The 21212-nt window shown below is 45.7% G+C and overlaps 1 protein-coding gene across 1 annotated transcript in view; it reads left to right on the top strand.

The window, feature by feature from the left end:
- Window positions 1-272: 272 nt before the first annotated feature.
- Window positions 273-21212, top strand: part of rrp15 (ribosomal RNA processing 15 homolog) — a 43904-nt gene continuing 22964 nt past the window's right edge. The window contains 5 exon segments of the mRNA XM_052011435.1: window positions 273-424; window positions 7937-8181; window positions 11303-11400; window positions 15623-15645; window positions 15648-15823. Coding sequence (XP_051867395.1) covers window positions 370-424; window positions 7937-8181; window positions 11303-11400; window positions 15623-15645; window positions 15648-15823 — 597 coding nt within the window. The 5' untranslated portion in view covers window positions 273-369.

A 21212-nucleotide genomic window follows, 5' to 3' on the forward strand; every position in this document is an offset into this window, starting at 1 on the left:
GATCTGAACTTCCAAAGCCACAGTTAAAGCTAAACAAGCTAAACTGTTGTCCCAGGGAAGGACAGACGACAGTTAATGATGTCGAGACACAAGAAATTCTGCAGATGCTGGATGTATCTGGAGCAATAAACAAAAAGTGCTGGAGGAACTCAGCAGGTCCAATACTCAATAGCAATCCTGCTCTGCTAATATGAAGTTTGTTGTGGACGCAAAAAAACTGGACGAAATGTTCGTTAATTTAGTGCACGCAGTTCCACTCATGTGAAAGGGCAGTGACCATTACCGCTGCTCTGTGTTCCGCCGGAACCATCGGTCGCAGCTCTTTACCCGGGGAACGTTTAGAGCCGCCCTCCTGCTTCCCCCGTTAAGATGGCGGCGCAGGTGATGGTGGCTTCGCGTGGGAGAGTCGGAGAGGAATTCAGCGGTAAATCGGAGGGGGGAGAGGGAGGGGGGAGAGGGGGAGGGGAGGGGGGAGAGGGGGAGGGGAGGGGAGGGGGGAGAGGGGGAGGGGAGGGGAGGGGGGAGGGGAGAGGGGAGAGGGGGGAGGGGAGGGGGGAGGGGAGGGGAGAGGGGAGGGGGGAGGGGAGAGGGGGGAGGGGAGGGGGGAGGGGAGAGGAGGGGGGGGAGGGGAGAGGAGGGGGGGGAGGGGAGAGGAGAGGGGGGAGGGGAGAGGAGAGGGGGGGAGGGGAGAGGGGGGGAGGGGAGGGGAGAGGGGGGAGGGGAGAGGGGGGGAGGGGGAGGGGAGAGGGGGGGAGGGGAGGGGAGAGGGGGGGAGGGGAGGGGAGAGGGGGGGAGGAGGGGGGGAGGGGGAGGGGGAGGAGGGGGGGAGGGGGAGGGGGGGAGGGGGAGGGGAGAGGAGAGGGGGGGAGGGGGAGGGGAGAGGAGAGGGGGGAGGGGAGAGGAGAGGGGGGGAGGGGAGGGGAGAGGGGGGGAGGGGAGGGGAGAGGGGGGGAGGGGAGGGGAGAGGGGGGGAGGGGGAGGGGAGAGGGGGGGAGGGGGAGGGGAGAGGAGAGGGGGGAGGGGGAGGGGAGAGGAGAGGGGGGGAGGGGGGGAGAGGGGAGGGGGAGGGGGGAGGGGAGAGGAGAGGGGGGAGGGGGAGGGGGAGAGGAGAGGGGGGGGGGGGGGAGGGGGAGGGGGAGGGGGGGAGGGGGAGGAGGGGGAGGGGAGAGGGGGGAGGGGAGGGGGAGAGGGGGGGAGGGGGAGGGGGAGGGGGAGAGGGGGGGAGGGGGTGAGGGGGGGAGGGGGAGAGGGGGGGAGGGGGAGAGGAGAGGGGGGGAGAGGAGAGGGGGGGGAGGGGGAGAGGAGAGGGGGGGAGAGGAGGGGGGGGAGGGGAGAGGAGAGGGGGGAGAGGAGAGGGGGGGGAGGGGGGGAGGAGGAGAGGGGGGGGAGGGGAGGGGGGGGAGGGGGGAGGAGGAGAGGGGGGGGAGGGGAGAGGAGAGGGGGGAGAGGAGAGGGGGGGAGGGGAGAGGAGAGGGGGGGAGAGGAGAGGGGGGGGAGGGGGGGAGGAGGAGAGGGGGGAGGGGAGGGGGGAGGGGGGAGGAGGAGAGGGGGGGGAGGGGGAGAGGAGAGGGGGGGAGAGGGGAGGGGGGGAGGAGGAGGGGGGGAGGAGGAGAGGGGGGAGGAGGGAGGGGAGGGGGGAGGGGGAGGGAGAGGGGAGGGGGAGAGGGAGAGGGGAGGGGGGGAGGAGGAGGGGGGGGAGGGAGAGGGGAGGGGGAGGGGAGAGGGAGGGGGGACGGGGGGAGGGGGGAGGGGAGGGGGGACGGGAGGAGGGGAGAGGGAGGGGAGAGGGGGGGAGGAGGAGAGGGGAGAGGAGAGGGGGGAGGGGGGAGAGGAGAGGGGGGGAGGAGGAGAGGGGGGAGGGGGGAGAGGAGAGGGGGGGAGGAGGAGAGGGGGAGGGGGGAGAGCAGAGGGGGGAGGGGGGGAGGAGGAGAGGGGGGAGGGGGAGAGCAGAGGGGGGAGGGGGGGAGGAGGAGGAGGAGAGGGGGGGAGAGGGAGGGGAGGGGGGGAGGGGAGGGGGGGAGGAGGAGGAGGGGAGAGGGAGGGGAGGGGGGGAGGGGAGAGGGAGGGGAGAGGGAGGGGGGAGGAGGGGAGAGGGAGGGGGGGACGGGGGAGGGGAGGAGGAGGGGAGAGGGAGGGGGGACGGGGGAGGGGAGGAGGAGGGGAGAGGGAGGGGGAGGGGAGGAGGGGGGAGGGGAGGAGGGGGAGGGGAGGAGGGGAGAGGGAGGGGAGGAGGAGGAGGGGAGAGGGAGGGGAGGTGAGAGGGAGGAGAGGAGGGGGAGGGGAGAGGGAGGAGAGGGGGGAGGAGGAGAGGGGAGAGGAGAGGGGGGGAGGAGGAGAGGGGAGAGGAGAGGGGGGGAGGAGGAGAGGGGAGAGGAGAGGGGGGGAGGAGGAGAGGGGAGAGGAGAGGGGGGGAGGAGGAGAGGGGAGAGGAGAGGGGGGGAGGAGGAGAGGGGAGAGGAGAGGGGGGGAGGAGGAGAGGGGAGAGGAGAGGGGGGGAGGAGGAGAGGGGAGAGGAGAGGGGGGGAGGAGGAGAGGGGGGGAGGAGGAGAGGGGAGAGGAGAGGGGGGGAGGAGGAGAGGGGAGAGGAGAGGGGGGGAGGAGGAGAGGGGAGAGGAGAGGGGGGAGGAGGAGAGGGGAGAGGAGAGGGGGGGAGGAGGAGAGGGGAGAGGAGAGGGGGGGAGGAGGAGAGGAGGAGGGGAGAGGGAGGGGGGGAGAGGGAGGGGAGGGGGGGGAGGAGGAGGAGAGGGGGGGAGGAGGAGGGGAGAGGGAGGGGGGAGAGGGAGGGGAGGGGGGGAGGAGGAGGAGGGGGGAGGAGGAGGGGAGAGGGAGGGGGGGAGGAGGGGAGAGGGAGGGGGGGACGGGGAGGGGGGAGGAGGGGAGAGGGAGGGGGGGACGGGGGAGGGGAGGAGGAGGGGAGAGGGAGGGGGGACGGGGAGGGGAGGAGGAGGGGAGAGGGAGGGGGGGACAGGAGGAGGGGGGAGGGGGAGGGGGGAGGGAGGGGGGGAGGGGGGAGTCGGGGGGGACGGGGAGGCGAGGAGGAGGGGGGGACGGGGGAGGCGAGGAGGAGGGGGGAGGGAGGGGGGAGGCGAGGAGGAGGGGGAGGGAGGGGGGAGGCGAGGGGAGGGAGGGGGGACGGGGGGAGGGGAGGAGGAGGGGGAGACGGGGAGGGGGACGGGGGAGGAAGGGGAGGGGGTGGGGACTGGGAGGGGAGGGGGGAGGAAAAGGAGGGGGTGGGGACGGGGACTGGGAGGGGTGGGGAGGGGACTGGGACGGGAGGGGACTGGGTGGGGTGGGAAGGGAAGGGGGGGTAACAGTGGGTCTCCATGCGGGGTGGGGCGGGGGGGGAGAGAGGGAGAGCGGCTCGAGGGCCCGGAGTTCATTTGATCTTTGGGGCCTCGTTTGCTGACGATTCAGTGATTCTGCGATCATTTGCTTTAAACCCTTCTCCGTGCTTCCCTTGTGAAGCCTCTACACAGAGGGTCAGCATCTACCTGCTGCAGGCGCTCCTTGGCTTTTCTCTACGTTCATCTCCTGCTTTTCGTAATGTTGACAGTTTTTTTTTTCCTCCTCTGATGCCTGAAGTGGAGTCTCTGATGTTCTCCTGAGCTTCCCGGATCCGAAGCAGTGGCACTTGTGGCCTCGTTTCTGCGTTGCCGCTCGTGTATGCCTGAATCTTTCCTCTGCCATTTCTGTATAGTTTATGTGCTACTCCTTGTCAACGTTACTCCGCTTCCACGCATGTGCCAATAGACTCCATTTCCATTACTTTAAAGATTTTTGCCAACCGGTCAAATTATCCAAAATCCAAATCATGATGGATCAGATCTACACTGAGTTAATAGTGCTCAAATTGAGAATAACCCCTTCAGCTTTTAATGACACTTATTCTCATGAGTTTCTCAGTCTCCCTACTGCCTTCTCAAATTGGCTCAATGAAAGTGTAATTTGGCAGCTATGATTGCATCCACCTTTTGTAATACACATTTAAGAGAAGAGTTTAATATATTTTAATTCATCTTTGATAGCCCATGTAATCCTGATTGATCCACACACAAACCTGCTCTCAGTTCTGTACTCACAGTTGTGAAAGCTTAAATGCATTCTCAGATCTTCATGCCTTACTGGTTTAAACATCTGTGAACAGGGTTGTGTCACTTCGTGAGCCTGTTCTCCTATTCAATGTGATCCGGCGTGATCTTCTCTATCAAGCACCATTTTTCTGTCATGTCTCCATAATTTCTTGATTTTCCCTTATATCCAGAAATCTATTTATCTTTGGAATACAGCCAATGATTAAGCCTCTGATATAGAGAATTCCAAAGATTTGCCACCCTAATTGAACAAAAATATCTCCACATTTAAGTCTTAAATAGCCCACTCCTTATTTTGAAACTGTGATTCCTAGTTCTAGGCTCCTCAGCCAGGGGAAACATCCTCCTCCATTCTATCCTGTTGATTTCACAAATAACTTCTTTGTTTCAATGAGTTACACCTCTCATGCTACTAAACTGTTAAGAATAGGGGCTCAGCTTACTCTATCTCACCTTGTCTGATAGGAATCAGTGGTGAATCTTCACTGCACTTCCTCTAAATAAGTATTCCTCTTTAGGTAAGGACACCAAATTGTAAACTGGACATCAGTTGTTGTCTCACTGAAGTCCTGTATAATTGTTGGTACCAGTTTCCTTTGTATCGAGAATCTATAGGTTCCAACTAGGAATAATTTGAGATATGCTGACTGAGTTTAACGTTGTGAAATATAAGATCTTTGTAATATGAGGTGGCATTTAAGAGGCATATGGACAGGCACATGAACATGTTAGGAATGGTGGGATATGGATCATATGCAGGCAGATAGGTTTACTTTAATTTGGTATCATGATCGGCACAAACATCGTGGGCTGAAGGGTCTGTTCCTGTGCTGTACTGATTAAAGTTCTCTTCAAGTTTTACAAAAAATTTGTACCACAGAATTCAGTTTGATGTCAAGTATCTTCAAAGTGTAGTTTCCCGTTTTAGCCTTAATCATTTCATCTGTATCTGTATGCAGATGTGTTAAAATACAGAGAAGAAAAGGAGGGCAAGTGAGACAAAGTCAAAAGTAAAATTTGCTGGAACTGACTGGTTCCTGTAATGGATTTCATTGAGATCTGTAATATTACCTGGTTCCATTCATCCTAGCCAAATGCAGATTCTGAGATCATGGTCTTCTCAGGATCTTTCCTTATGCCCCCTTTTATCTACATACTGTCTTATAGCAACTTTTTCTGAAAGTCTGGAAAGCTGGAGTTGTTTTAATTGCTTCTCTACCATTTTATTGCATCTGCTTGTCCAGCAATCACCCTCTTGTGTGCCACAACATCCACTGGCTCAGTACTGGGAATGTGAAAGCTATTTTCTTTAATTTGACTGCAATCTCTGCTCCTTTACTACTGATTTCATCCTTTCTCTTGCCCACCTAGGCTGTTATAGATGGATCGTATTTAGTCTTGCTTATCATATATGGTTTTGAACTTGCCTTTAAGTGTATAACAGCTTGACCAGTAGCTTACTTCTGTCATTGTAGCTGCCATAGCTGAAGCCTTTGTGCATGCTTTTCACTTGCTCCAACACTGCAGTCTGTGTCCTGCTCATCCAAAAACATATTCAGTTAGGAAATCTTTGACTATGTCCATAAACTCTTCCATACCTTTCCACACTGTATCTGTGTTATCTTTACTGCTTTGTGTGTCCTCCAGAATACTCAGTTCCCTTATTCAAACCTTCTGTTCCTCATTACCAGGGTAAGAATCAGGTTTATTATCACTGATGTATGTTGTGAAATTTGTTGTTTTGCAGCAGCAGAACAATGCAAGACATAAAAATTACTGCAAGTTACAAAAATAAACAAATAGTGCAAAAGAGGAATAACAAGGTAGTGTTCATGGACCAATCTGAAATATGGTAGCGGAGGGTAAGGAGCTGTTCCTGAAACGTTGAGTGTGGGTCTTCAGGCTCCTGTACCACCTCTCTGGTGGTAGTAACATGAAGAGGGCATGTCGGGATGATGAGGGCCCTTAATGATGGATGCCGCCTTCTTGAGGCACCACCTCTTGATAGACCATCCACCACTCTTGCAGTTATCTCAGTTATATTCTGGAGCTTTCTATCAACTTCTGACCTTGGCATATTTCATTGCCACTGAATCCCTTGGCATGTTTCAATGCCACTGATACTTTATAAATGAAAGTAGATATAATCAATGTGACAACTTCAGATCTGTCACTTTGCCTTTTTAAAAAAAAGTGGCCTATATTATAGTTGCAAAACATCCATGAGGGCACATTGTCCACAATATTAATGATGCCAGAATATTTTTGCCTGCAGTTGAAATGACCTTTGATTTTGTGCTCTAATGGCTCTTTCTGAATCCCCCTTACAAAGTTGGGCAGCTCCAAAAGAAAACTTTGTGTGATCTAACTAAGAAATTTAAAGGGAGCTCGCATCAAAAGTTTTGTTTCTAAAGTATATAATATAATTGACTGAGGGATGATTGCCATGGCTGCCTGTCTGTCTTCCATGATCTTGTCAAGGTAGTATTGGAATAAGAGCATATAGTAAGTAGGTGAAAGTTACTGTCTCTTAACAATAAACAAGGCATAAGTATTTAATTAATACTCAAAATTGGGCACTTTGTTGGATGGTGGAACAACCTGATACCCTCTTTATGGATTTCATATATAAAAGATCCTAATAGTCATAGAATAATACAGCACAGAAACAGGCCCTTCAGCCCAGCTCATCCATGCAGACCAAGATGCCCCAACTCCTGTACTCAGTGCCCTGACTGAAGAAGGCCAGCCTGCCAAATGCCTTCTTCACCACCCTGTCTACCCGTGATGCCACTTTCAGGGAACAATGTATTTGTACTTGTAGGTCCCTGTGTTCTACAGTGCTTCTCAGGGCCCTGCTGTTCCCTGTGAAGCTCTACCCTGGTTTGACTTTCCAAAATGCAACACTTCACACTTGTCTGGATTGAATGCCATTTGCCATATCTTGGCCCATTAACCCAGCTGATAAAGCTCCCCTTGTTATTTTTGATAACCTTTTTCACTGTCTACAATACCACCTATTTTAGTGTCATCTGCAAACTTACCAACCATGTCTTTTACATTCTCATCCAAATGATTTATATAAATGATGTACAACAATGGGCCCAGCACCAATCCCTATGCACACCACTAGTCACAGGCGTCCAGTCCAAAAAACAACCTTTTAACCATCATGCTCTGCTTCCTATCATTAAGCCAATTATATATCTACTTAGCATTGACAAGGTCCTGCATTGACAAGGTCCTGCATCCCATGCTGCTCAGATTACCTTGCCATGCAGGACCTTGTCAATGGCCTTGCTAAAGTCCGTGCTTTGTGATGGAGTGTAAATCTAATGCCTTGTGCCTCTGGACTGCTCTTTGATTAGTATGAATAAAAGCCAGGAATTTGGGGTCTATTTGGGACACACTTTTATTTGCAAATGGTGAAAAAAGTTTGACACACTTCTGCAGCCTTTAATTATTGCCACTATAGATCATTTGTTAATTTTAACTTTAAACTTGTTTTAACAAGGTCAATCAAAGGCTTAAGGGGAAGGGAACAAAGATAGGAATATATAGAGGTAGGTTTCACCTTACATACATCTATGAATTCCAGTCATGGACAACAAATTAGTTTTGTCCTAATGTCATAAAAATTCATCTTTGAAAATACAAGCACCCTTTGTGATGCACAAGTATCTTCCACAATTCTTTAATATTTATAAGCTTGGGTTTTATTTATGGTTGTTGGCTGTTGAAAATAGATGCTGAACCTCACTTTGACACTAGATGGCAGCATAGCACCAAATGAAAATTTGAATGGGAGAGCACCCTTTATATTCAGAGAAACCTGGTTTTTTTAGATTCCGATGGAGATCTTGCAAATGACTGCTTCTCTTCAGAGGAAGATGAGAAAAATGATGACCCAATGGCTGAACCTGGAGGGGAATCAACAGCTTCGAATCCCAATGCTGGCTGGGCAGATGTAATGAGCAGAATTCTAAATAAGAACGTACCTGATGACAAACCAACCATACTTGCCAAAAATAAGGAGAAAAAGAAAGAAAACAAAAAACAGAAACAAGAGATGTCAGAAAAGATGAAAAAGGTATTGCACTGATCTCTTGAAATTGAAGGAATTAACACATTTTGCATGAGCCCAAAGAAAATGCATGATAAATGAATATCCAACTCTATTCTTCACCTGGTTCCTATTCATTACATTATTCTGGTCATGTTGAAATGAGGAGGCAAAATAGAGTGGCACCCAGAGGATTTTAAAAAAATGGGCTGCTTGTTTATAGGAGCAGAAGTATGTATAGTACAATTGCGATTATGGTAAGAGTCATAGATATATTACTAAGGAAGACCATTGAAGCTTGACGTGAGTTTACAATTCATTGTGTTTCTGGAGAGAGGAGAAAGGGAGAAGGGAAAGTAGTGGGATTGATCAGTATTTTTAGTGAAAAAGGATTTATTGAGCCTAATGTTTTCTGCAGGCTCATGTGAGTTGAGAAGATAATTGACAATATCATAACTAGCTAATTTGATTGATTTTTCTGAACAAATAATACTGCAGCATTAGTTACAAATATTAAACATTTTTAACACACAAATGTGTTTTATGAAAATTTCCAAACAAATAAGGGCTTTATAGATTCTTTCAAACAACTTCAAGGGCTTCAAACAACTTGCAGTTCCCTGGCCCCAATGGCCTCATTTTCACCGTGGACATCTAGTCCTGTACATTCTATCCCCCCATCAGGAAAGCCTCAGGGCTCTCCACTTCCTTCTGGATAACAGACCCAACCAGTTCCCCTCCACCATCACCCTCCTCTGTCTGGCAGAACTGGTGCTTACACTCAACAACTTCTCTTTTGGTTTCTCCCACTTTCTCCAGACCAAAAGTGTATCCATGGACACTCACGTGGGCCCCACCTATGCCTGCCTTTTTGTTGGCTACATGGAGCCATCCATGTTTCCAAGCCAACACCGGCCAAGGTCCCTAACTCTTTCTCTGCTACATTGATGACTGCATTGGTGCCGTTTTTCTGCACCCGTGTGGAGCTCGTCAATTTCATCAACTTCCACCCTGCCCTCAAATTCACTTGGTCCATCTCTGGACACCTCTCTCCCTTTTCTTGATCTCTTTGTTTCCATCTCTGGAGACAGATTATCCACTGGCATCTTCTACAAACCCACTGGACTCCCACGGTTACCTTGACTACATCTCTTCCCACCCTGTCAATTGTAAGGATGCTATTCCCTTTTCTCAGTTTATCCGTCTCCACTGCATCTCCTCTTCATGATGAGGCTTTCCACTCCAGCACATCTGAGGTGTCCTCTTTCTTCAGAGGACAGGGTTTTCCCCCCTCACCCATATCTCTTCTACTTCCTGCATGTCTGCCCTCACCCCATCCCCCCTTCCCCTACTCCCCCCCCCCCCCCCCCAGACATAAGAATAGAGTTCCCCTTGTTCTCGCCTACAAGCCTATGCATCCAACACATCATTCTCTACAACTTCCACCATCTCCAACAGGATCCCACCACCAGGCATATCTACCCCTCCCCTCTCCATTTTCCGCAGGGATCGCTCTTTCTGTGACTCCTTTGTCCACTCATCCCTCTCACCAGTTCCCCTCCAGGCACATCCCTGCAACCGTGCTAAGTGTAACACATGCCTTTGGACCTCCTCCCTCACCACCAATCAGGGCCCTAAACAGTCCTTCCAGGTGAGGCAGTCCTTCACTTGTGAATCCATCAGTGTCATTTATTGCATCCAGTGCTCCCGGTGCGGCCTTATCCAGATTGGAGAGACTCGACACGGACTGGAGGATCGCTTCGTCGAGCACCTTCAGTCCATCTGCCATAACAGGTAGGATCTCCCAGTGACCAGCCATTTTAATTCCACTTCCATTCCCACACTGACATGTCTGTCCATGGCCTCCTCTCTTGCCTAAATTGAGGCTAGACGCACCTCGTATTCTGTCTTGGTAGTCTCTAACCTGATGGCATGAACATTGATTTCTCTAACTTCCAGTAACCACTCCCCTCTGTCCCCCCACCCTCCCGTTTTCCCACCCAATAGTTCTTCCTCCCAGATAAAACAGGGTGTTTCCAGTCATAAAGTGGTAGACAAGATGTGAATTTTGTCAAACTGCTAACTCCGTGTCAAGTGAAATGAAGCAGTGCTGAAATCACAATTAAGAAAAATTACAACTTTGAAGGGGTTTTGGTGCTGGATCCATCTTTTTACCTTGTTAATTGAATGATTAAAATCTCAGAAGGTATTATAGGAAGTGCCTGGTGTACGTGAGTGAGCCATACTAAAATACTTATCAGAAACGCTGCGTTTTCTGTAGACTAATATGGAATTGCAAATATTTGTCTTGGCCACTGTTTCAACTAGGAGGGTTATATTAGTGAAGCTGGCAATAGATCTGGAGGCAGCAATGTCATTGAACCCCAGAAGTGAATTTCAAGGAGTTTGTCAACAAACTTCCAATATTCGATTGCCGACAGCAATCCTGGGCCAGACCTCCAGTGTTAATTATGTTTATTAGTAAATTAAATTTACACACACTTCAAATAATTGAAATTTGAATTTGACAAGATGTTTTGGAAAACCCTGGTTCTGAGGGGCATGATAGTGCAGTAAGTTGGCATGTTGTTCCTCGCCTCTGGAATGGAATCTGACAGGAGACAATCTTTTTTTTTTCCCTGGTCACACAGGTTCCATCTGAAATGCATTTGCCTGACTCTGCTGCATTTCCTGACGGAAGCGGACCTACCACATGCACTTCCAATTTCATTAAATAGATCTTGCAAAGACAAGTGTTGGATAAGGAAACTTTACATTTAGTGGAAAGGCACATTGTTAGAATTTACTCTACATCCATCCTGTGCTCTACTTGCTGCAGAGGTAAATGAGGCAGACATTGAATGAAGGGAAAACCTCCATGTCATAACCACATCCTTCATTTAGTATGGAATTTCATCTTCAGAAATGTCACTTTCCTGATACCAATAATAGCAAGGTGTTTTATAAACTTACAGATTTACATATGGTAGTAACTTCGGCTGAAGTTTTAATTTTGCTGGCTAGTTTCGTCAGTTTCCAACAAACATCTGGAATATTCAATATAGTAACTCATTCATTAAAAACCTGTTAATTTCTATGAAGTTAAGGGATTATGCTGCATGTTCTTAAATGGTTTTTTTTTTGGCAGCTGGATGAAAAGAGAGAACGGGAGCAGATGTGCCGAGTGAAACCCGATATAGTTCAAGACCGGGAGGCTGAGAGGAACTTGCAGAGGATAGCCACTAAGTAGGTATTCTGCTCAGCCTGAAATAATTTTCTAGTGTTGAGAAATTTAATTTCTGATAGATAAAATTGTGAGACTGCAACAGATAAGTACTTGAGAATACAAAGTTGGTGTGGTGATAGGGTAAACAGAATGCTAAGTACATGCTTATTTCAGATTGCTGAAATTGAGATGTGTTTAGAGGCTCTGTTTGAAATACCTTTTTATTGTGTCTCATATTTAATATAGCCTTTTCTCATTAAAGCAAAGGGTCAATTCTGTGAACTATCCATCAACATACTTTTTCTTTGGTCTCTTTGGTTACCCAAGCTGAAGGCAGATGTCTGGGCCTTCACTTTCTCATTCCTGCTCCCTTTATTTCCAAGGACTACCATTTATATCTTATCTTAACATAAGTAAATATTCTGAGGCACTTCACATGAGCAAGATCAAACATAATATCAGGCAAAATGCCTAAGATCTTGGTCAAAGAGTTTTAAGGAGCATCTTAAATAGGGAAAGAGAAGGTGAGACATTTAGAGAGGGAATTTAGGAGGTTAAAGCTTCAGCAGCTGAAAACATAAGCTACCAAAGATGGAGTAATTAAAGTTGGAAATTCCTAAGGGGACATACTTGAAGCAGTGCAGTTATTGTGAGGATGTGTGAAAGGAGGAAATAAGATTGAGTTTTGAAAACAAATGCAAATTTGAAAATTGAAGTATCGCTTAATTGGAAGCTTATGCATTTCATCAAGCAGTGGGGTGATGGTTGAACGAGACTTGATTCAACTTGGCAGGCAAATTTTGGGTGATCTCCAGTTTATGAAGGATAAGAGGGACGCCAGTCAGAGTGTTGGAAAGTCATGTCTGGATGAGGCAATCACACGTACAATGCTTTAGGCAACAGATGAGCTAAGGGGTGAAGTTGGGTAACGTTACAGCTGAGAAAGGCAGTCCTAGAGAGAGTGCTTTTCTTGGATTAAGTATGATATCAAAGCTGTGAATTGCCTGGTTCTGACCTGAACAATTGCCATGAAGAGAAATAGAATTGGTGGCTGTGGGAGGGACATAAGGTAGTGATGTTGTCCTTTCGGTAAAGATTCCCATATACAGATGGGATTATTTCCGATACAATTCTTTTGAAGAATGGGTGAAGGTGCTGATGACGTAAATTGCAATTGCCACATGTGCCTCAGAACAGACTGAAGTAAGTTCTTCATTTCACCTGCTTTTTTTTCTATGTTGAAACACCAGATCTTTATACAAATCTGGAGATATAACTTTCAAGGATTGGTGGAGAAGTTTAAAAATTTGCACATTCAATTGTCAGGTTATACACAAAATTGTTCAGTCTTTCAGGAGACTTAGATGCCTACTTCAGCAAATTTCTATTTCAAAGGAGAGAAGACCATCTCCATTGTGTTAATGACCCCAATTCATCAGGAAGAACCTCCGTCTGTGGCCAGCAAATGTCTCTCATTGCTGCTGATGTGCTCAGTCTGAAAGTCTAGGTTTTGAAATTCTTGGGTCTCAGCCCTTACTTGATCTTTCTAGTAGGCAGAGGGTAACATATTTCTCTGATTCTTCCTCTCAAAAACAAAGGGAAAAATAAATATTGGATACCCAATGCTCCGATATTGCCTGTTTTGTGAAAGCCATTCTTCATTTCCAAATGGTCGCATCTGTTGATTGAGTGGAAAAAAAAATCCCTTAATTGATTTAAGATTTGCAATGAAACCAGGCAGAGAGACTCTTGTGTGTACCCTACCCAGGAATCTGGCGTGGTCACAGCTTGGCATTAATGTGTGTGGCTTGGTAAATTTTTCTGCCAGATTTTCTAACTGTTAACGTCTTCAAACTAAGCAGAATTTCTAGCTACCTGATTTAAATTTTGACATTATATTAGGCATTTTATATTGTCTCACGATCTCTCGCCTCCCTTGGGTCCTGTCAACATGGATTTCTTTGCATTTCAGATCCCTGACCAATGGATTAAAATAAAGCAGGTGTTCATTGTTAGTGAAATTAAGTATCAGTTATTAAGTATGAAATTCACTATCAGTTCATTTCACCTGGAATCCCTACAGCCAACAAAGAAACTTGTGGTTCATCTATTCCATTTGTTAGAGCTGAGTTCGAACTTTCATGGGAGATGAAAGAACAGTGTAATAATTCCACAAATTGATGGTACAGTGGACAGTGAATCTAAGATTACAACAGGATCTAGATCAACAGGGATGGTGGGCCCAAAGAGTGGCAGATGGAAGATAACTCTGACAAGCATGAGATTTTACATTTTTGCTAAGTTAAACTAGAGCAGGACCTTGCACAGTAAACTGGCAGGACCCTGGAAAGTGTTGTCAAACAGAGAGACCTAGGGGTACTGACCTCCAAGAGTTGAGATGCCCATGTTAGAACTATATCGGTCATTAATGAGCCCACGCTTAGTGTTGTGTGCCGTTCTGGTCAGCAAGCTACAGGAAGGATGTCATTAAGCTGGAAAGAGTGCAGAAAAGAATTGAGGATGTTACCGGGACTGGAAGGCTTGAGTTATAAGGTGAGGTTGGAATAGGTTGGGACTTTTTTCCCTGGTGTGTAGGGGGCTGAGGGGTGAACCTTATAGAAGTATATTAAATCACGAGGGGCATGGACAAAGTGAATGATCAGTCTTTTTCCCAGGGCTGAGAAGTCTAAAATCATAGGGCATAGGTTTAAGATGACGGGAAAGATTTAAAGGAGGGACAACTTTTTTCACACAGGGTTGGGGGGTATATGGAACTTGCTGCCAGAGGAAGCTGTAGAGATGGGTACAATTAGAGTGTTTTAAAAGGACATTTTGACATTTATATGGATAGGAAAGGTTTTGAGGGAAATTGGTCAAACCCAGGCAAATGGCACTAGCTCAGGTAGATAACTTGGTCGGCATGGACAAGTTGGGCCAAAGGGCCTGTTTTCATGCTGTATGACCATGACTAATGCTACACTTCCAGAATTTTTGCTGCAGTCTATTTGAATCTAATCCATCTGAATTTGTGGTAGAAATACAGTTAACATGGTAAGGACTCACGGCAGTTGTATTCAGCAATCAAATTAATTGATATTGAAATCTTCATGCATTTCTCTCAATGGTTTGAGCAAGGACCAAAATTGTTTGTGTTTGAGGTCTAAGCACATTGCTGTGAATTTCAATCAAATATAGATTTTTCAAAGCAGGCATAAATCTTTGTGAAATTTCCCTGGAATGACATGGGTTTTAGCTTGAAGGTGGTTATGTTGTCCGAGGCAATCTGGAATTTCTCTTCACAATGTCGTTTATGCTATTTGGACTGTCTTTTATTGAAATCACTTCATGAAGATATTTTCCTACTTTTTTTGAATGTTATCCAAGACAGCTAAAGAAAATGGAAAACACAGTTAAACCTCTAGCTTACCAAATTGGTGAATCAATGAGGAAATTATGGCAAATTATAGCTTGGAGCAGGCAGAGAACTGAGCACTTCAGTTTTTCAGTATAACTGAGGATAACTTGGACAATTATCCAGAAACTAGGCATCATTGGTTTATTATTGTCACTTGTACAGAGGTACAGTGAAAAACTTGTCTTGCATACTGATTGTACAGGTCAGTTCATTACACAGTGCAGTTACATTAAGTTAGTACAGAGTGCATTGATGTAGTACAGGTAAAAACAATGATAGTACAGAGTAAAGTGTCACAGCTACAGAGAAAGTGCAGTGCAATAAGGTGCAAGGTCACAACAAGGTAGATCATGCAGTCATAGTCCCATCTCATTGTATAAGGGAACCGTTCACTAGTCTTATCACAGTGGGGTAGAAGCTGTCCATAAGTATGGTGGTACTTGCCCTCAGGCTCCTGTGTCTTCTACCCGATGGAAGAGGAGAGAAGAGAGAATGTCCTGGGTGGGTGTGGTCTTTGATTATGCTGGCCTGCTTTGCCAAGACAATGAGAAGTAAAGACAGTCCAAGGAGGGAGGCTGGTGTCTGTGACTGTGCTGGGCTGTGTCCACAACTCTCTGCAGTTTCTTACGATCCTGGGCAGAGCAGTTGCCGTACCAAGCTGTGATACATCCAGGTAGGATGCTTTCTATGATGCATCGGTTAAAGTTGGTAAGAGTCAAAGGGGACAATCCAAATTTCTTTAGCCTCCTGAGGAAGTAGAGGCGCTGGTGAGCTTTTTTGGCCGTGGCATCTACGTGATTTGACTGACCTATTTGTTTAAATTACAGAGGCGTTGTGCAGCTGTTTAATGCATGCGAAAGCATCAAATTGTTGTGGATGAAAAGGTTAAAGAAGTGGGTGGGTCTGAACGAAAACGTGCCAAGTTGCTGTCATCTGTCTCAAAGAAAGACTTTATCAATATGCTTCGTGGATCATCACAGAGTGCACAGCGGGACTCGGCAGAAAAGGCTCCTAACAGTGAAAAACAGGTGTGTGAAGTTTCTTACAATTACTGAGTAATGACAATTAAATTACTCTTGTGGAGATTGTGGAAATATAGTGGCACTTTAAATAAAAATTATCAGTCAGTTCTTCCATTAATAATCATTGCAATCAATTGTACTGTGGGGGATCAGCTGATTTTAACTAATTTGAGTACTTTGATCTTTAATTGGTAAATAACAACAGTTTCCTGTGGTTATTGGAGAAACATTTGCCATGTGAAACTGCGTCCCATGTAGTGTTGGTTCATTGACCTGCTAGGTGGAGTACGGGCAGTGTTAATGTTACAGGTTTACTGCAGTTTGAAGTAGGAATAGACTCAATTAAACACACAATTGTTGTTACCTTAGTAAAGGGTCCAAAGGAATACTGTGCAAATGAGCTACATGAGCATTACTTCTCCAAACACTATTATAAACTTACAGCAGTTATAAGGCATGTTTTCTAAAATATCTGAATGTGCCAATAGACAGTCTGTGCAGTGTAGTTTTATAGCTGGCTGGGTTACATTGCACCTCTGTAAAGCCCAATAATCGTGAGACCACTTCATTGCAATTAGACAGAGTGGTGTCTGGCTTCTGAATGATGGTGCCACTTTTATGCAGGTACTTTGGAAAACTTGCCGTTATGATCATGCTGGTGATGTACCAGAATTAATTTTATCCATTATTGATTGATTTGGGAATTTTTTCATTGTGATGCATAACAGTGGCATTTGATGTTTGACATCATCTGGCATGTAGCACTGTGAACTTTGAGCTATTCATTTTCTATTTTTTCCCATTATATAGTATTGTCAGCAGAACCATTCCTTATGCAAATTCAAAAGTGTTTTGGGGAAAAAAAAATAAATTTGGGACATAAAACAAATGGTAGTCAAATACTCTGTGGCATCTCGTTGATTAACAGTGATATCCAGTGCTTCTCTGTTGTCTTCTCACTTTTAAGTCCACTAGGTCCAAATCTTCTTTATCAATTACTGTAGACTAGTCATCAATGGAGATCTGAGGGGGAATGTTTTTTTTTGAGGGATCTGATGGAGGACCTTTTTTCACCCAGAGAGTGGCAAGTACCTAGAATACACTGCCTGCGAGAGTGGCGGTAGCTGAGTCACTGATAGCATTTAAGAAGTGTCGAGACAAGCACTTAAATTGTCTAGGCATTAGAAGTTTAACAGCCAAGTGCTGGAAATGGGATTAATGCGAGATGGGTGTCCACTGGTCAGAGTGGACGTAGTGGGCTGAATAGCATGGAAACAGGCCATATGACTCTGACTATGACTCCATGATTATGGGTGTAGAACTGTAAGATTAAGTTGGCTATCTCCCAGTTGTCTGTATTGATGCCAGCCCATTTTCACAACTGGCTTATGCTTGCCCTTGAAAGAGAGGTTGTGAACAGACAGCAGGTCATGGTTCAGTAACAAGATCACTATTTAGGCTGCCCTCATGAACACTGTCTTCATCTATCTGATGAATGTGGTCAATCCACTGCAGATATCATTGGCTTAGTAATGGATGTGTGCTGAAGGAAATGGCATGTTCCAGGACCTTCTAAATCTCATTAAAAGATGTGTAAATGCCACTGAAGCTGCACATATGGTGGCTCTTAAGCCTTTTCTCATGTCTGTATCTGTTGCCCAGGCTTTCTGCTATAGAGGAATGTATTAAGGTTTCTTTTTTGAGTTGAATTTTGCTGTTCTCCTTCATGTTTGCTGTTGAACCATGCTCTCCAGGTCAGCTTGGACATAAATTCTACAGGTTTTGCAATGTGTATTTAATTTATGCATTGAATGACATATTGCTAATGATTGTGGAGCCTAAGTGTGTGAAGCTTGTTAACAACCTGCAGTAAACACATTATCAACACTAGTTGATAGTGTAGCAGCATACTGAGCCATGTGATTCATTTTCCTACTGCTGACAGTCAATTCAAATTCTTTACAGATGTGAATGAGTCTCTCCACGTGCTGTTGGAGGTTGTTCCTCAGTTTGGGACTGTTGCTATGGAGCAGCTTCCTGATGAGGACCTGGCAGCCTTTTGTCTTGGCTCTCAGGCAGGCAAAAACTGCTTTCCAGTGGTTCTGATATGTAATGGATGCTATCTGTGGATGAGCTCTAGGCATATGATAGCAACAGAGGGGAAAAAAGACTGTCCTGTTTGACCATGCTATAGACCTTGAAGAATTCTGTTGCTTTATCAGCATGACCTTGCCCTACATGTTATCTTGAGGAATAGGACCACACTGAGTAACATCAGCGGCAGCCTGTTTATTGAGCAATTTGAATAAACCTCCCATAATCTGACATTCTGAATGCCTTGGTGTGTGTGTGTAATCTGCTCCTTGTTCATGGTGCTTCTCTTGCATCTGCCAAATTGAGAAGATTATTTTGATGATCAAAAAAAACTGCAGATGCTGGAAATCTAAATGAAAACACCAAAATGCTGGAAATACTCGGCAGGTCAGTCCATATCTGTGGAAAGGAAACAGCTAACGTTCATAACTGATCTGACAAAGGGCATCGATCTGAAACGTTAGCTCTGTTTCTCTTCCCACAGATGTGTCCTGACTTGCTTGAGATCATCTTGATTGTGGATCTCTCTGTTGTAAAACCACACTAATATTCTGGGTAAATGTGATCAGCTAAGATCGACCAATATGGCGAGGGCAACACAAAGAAATATTTTTCCCATGATACTCAACAGGAAAAATGATTGGTAGTTGTTAATTACTTTGGCTTTTGTTTTTATACCTGGTTCTTGTATACATCCAACATATCCTTCAGCACTATCTCCCTCTGCTGACAATGTCAGACAGAAGTGTGAGTAGATGCTGCTCAAAATTTATTTATTTTTTTCTTCCCTGAACATTCTTTCTTCCACCTCTACCCCAGACGGCCAGCAGAATTGAAGTTAGATTCAGGCTTTAAAGCAACTTAATTGTGTTAACTTGCCTACTCCCTCTGGGTAGTGTGTCTGCTCAAACATTGTCTTGTGCAAGTTCCAGGAACACTGTTGTAATTTGTCAAGCCTAGTAGACTGTATGTGTTTGAGCTGTAGTGTAATATGAATTGCTGAAATTTGCTACAGATATTTCTCTCAGAAACAGAATATGTTTGCTTCAGCATTTGGACTCTTAAGTGGATACCACAGGAGACAATTAAAAGCTGGAAAAAATGGTGTAATTATTGCCAGTGACTGCAAGAATGTGTGGGACCAGCCAGCCCAAAGTTGGGTTGTAGTCATGCAGCACAGATATGGACCCTTTGGCCCATCAAGTTGGTGACCACCATCAAATTGCACTTTATTCTCCCATATTTCCATCTACTCCTTAAGATTCTATAACTCACCTACATGCCAGGGACAGGAAAAAAAAGTGGAAAAGCAATACGGGTTCTCTCCAGGATACAAATGCCCAATTTATATACAGCCCATACATGCAAGCAGGCGTTTGGGAAACTGGCAGGATTGATTTTCCAGCTGCTGCAGGTGACTTCTTGATGTTAGCTGGAATTTCGCCACAGAATACATTCAAGTTAACACATTGATCTCCATTTTGCGAATCCTTTCTCGAGACATTCCATCTAGGCTAGCAGCAGTGTTCTTTTTAAAACCGTCAATAACAGTTAAATCCTCATTAGCAGTAAAATCTTTTAAAAGAATATCATTATTAAAATCTTTTAAAAGAATATCATTATTAACCTGAGATAGGCTCAAGCTAAATTTGTTGTTATCAGCTTTATTATTAAGAATGGCAAAATGAGATTTAAAATGCTTTTCCAGACTTTCTATTCTTATTGGGACAGTACACCTCAGCAGGCATCTTCTGCCATGTAGGAACTTGGTTTGTGGCTGCATTTCTGACTTGTGAACTGTTCACCTGGGGAGGACCAATAATTACAATTATTTTGGCTGCTAATTTGCTTTGTTGTTAAACTGAGTATTAGACACAGTAAGATCTGGCAGGAGTGGGTCATTCACAATGTTCCCTCTTCTTGTAACCTTCAGTTTTTACAGTAACTTACTAGAAATATGAGCTGCGGTCAGTGTAATTTTGGTAATGAGAAATCTGGGACCTTGGTGAACACTGGGGCTGACAAGTAATCACTGAGAATGAAACAGGAGTGACTGAGAATGTGGTGAATGTACGGAAGCCTGAATTCCCAAACCACCAGGTTTAAGAACAGTTACTTCCTTTCAACCATTCGGTTCTTAAACCAAACAGCAAAACCCGAATCACTACAACACCCTGATCACTTTGCACTAAGATGGACTTTTTTTTGTTCTAATTTTGTTCTTGTAAAAATTTAGTATAATTTATGTTTTTCTTGTGACTGCCGTTTATATGATGCTCTGTGCCTGTGATGCTGCTGAAAGTAAGTTTTTCATTGCACCTGTGCACACATGTATTTGTGCATATGACAAACTTGATTTTGACTTTGAAATAGAGTCGAGTGTCGTGAAGAAAGCGGGGTGGGAAGACCTTTAAACTGAGATGTTGGGGATGGTGGAACCAGGGGTGGGTGTGGAGAGTAAAAATACAAAGGCACATATTTGGATTTTAAATTTCAAGGTCTCCAACAGCTGACCATATTTTAAGATCATAGAACAGTAGACTACAGGAGGAGACCATCTGGCCGATTGTGCGTGTACTTGTTCCTTAAAATATCTGTCCATTTAATCCCCTTTCTTTGCCCTTTCCCTATTGCTCTGCAATTCTGCAACATCATTATCACCACTTCTAGTTATTACTGAATCTGCTCCCACCACCGGCAATTCCAGATCCTAATAAAAATAAATTCAATGTGGACCCTCAGTGGATCAGAGGTTTATTGACATTGCAGTAACAATTAGCACATGAAGAAGATGCTTGTGTTCTTCATCAGCAGCCTTCACTTTCTGTGTCTTGTTTAACAGACAATTAATGTGAAACAGGCTAGTTCTCAAAAATAACAAAGATGAAGGGTGAGATGTTACTAGTTTGAAGCAAGTACTATTACAGTGACGCTATTACAACGCCAGCGATCGGGTTTCAATTCCCGTCGCTGTCTGTAAGGAGTTTGTACGTTCTCCCGTGTCTGCGTGGGTTTCCTCCGGGTGCTCCGGTTTCCTCCCACATTCCAAAGACGTACGGGTAGGTTAATTTGGGTTTCAAATGGGCAGTGTGGACTTGTTGGGCCGGAAGGGCCTGTTACCACGCTGTAAATAAAATTTAAATTTAAAAAAGTGGCAAAGTGGCATATATCAACCAGCAAAATCTGATGTGCAATTTGAGGCATATTTCTTAGTTCCCTGAGCTCACAGGCAAATTGTTTTAATTAACAGTGATGCGTATTTTTACATCAGGATTAGGTTAAGTTTCATACAAAAAGCAAA

Source organism: Pristis pectinata, chromosome 3 (assembly GCF_009764475.1).
Source record: "Pristis pectinata isolate sPriPec2 chromosome 3, sPriPec2.1.pri, whole genome shotgun sequence".
Classification (NCBI taxonomy): domain Eukaryota; kingdom Metazoa; phylum Chordata; class Chondrichthyes; order Rhinopristiformes; family Pristidae; genus Pristis; species Pristis pectinata.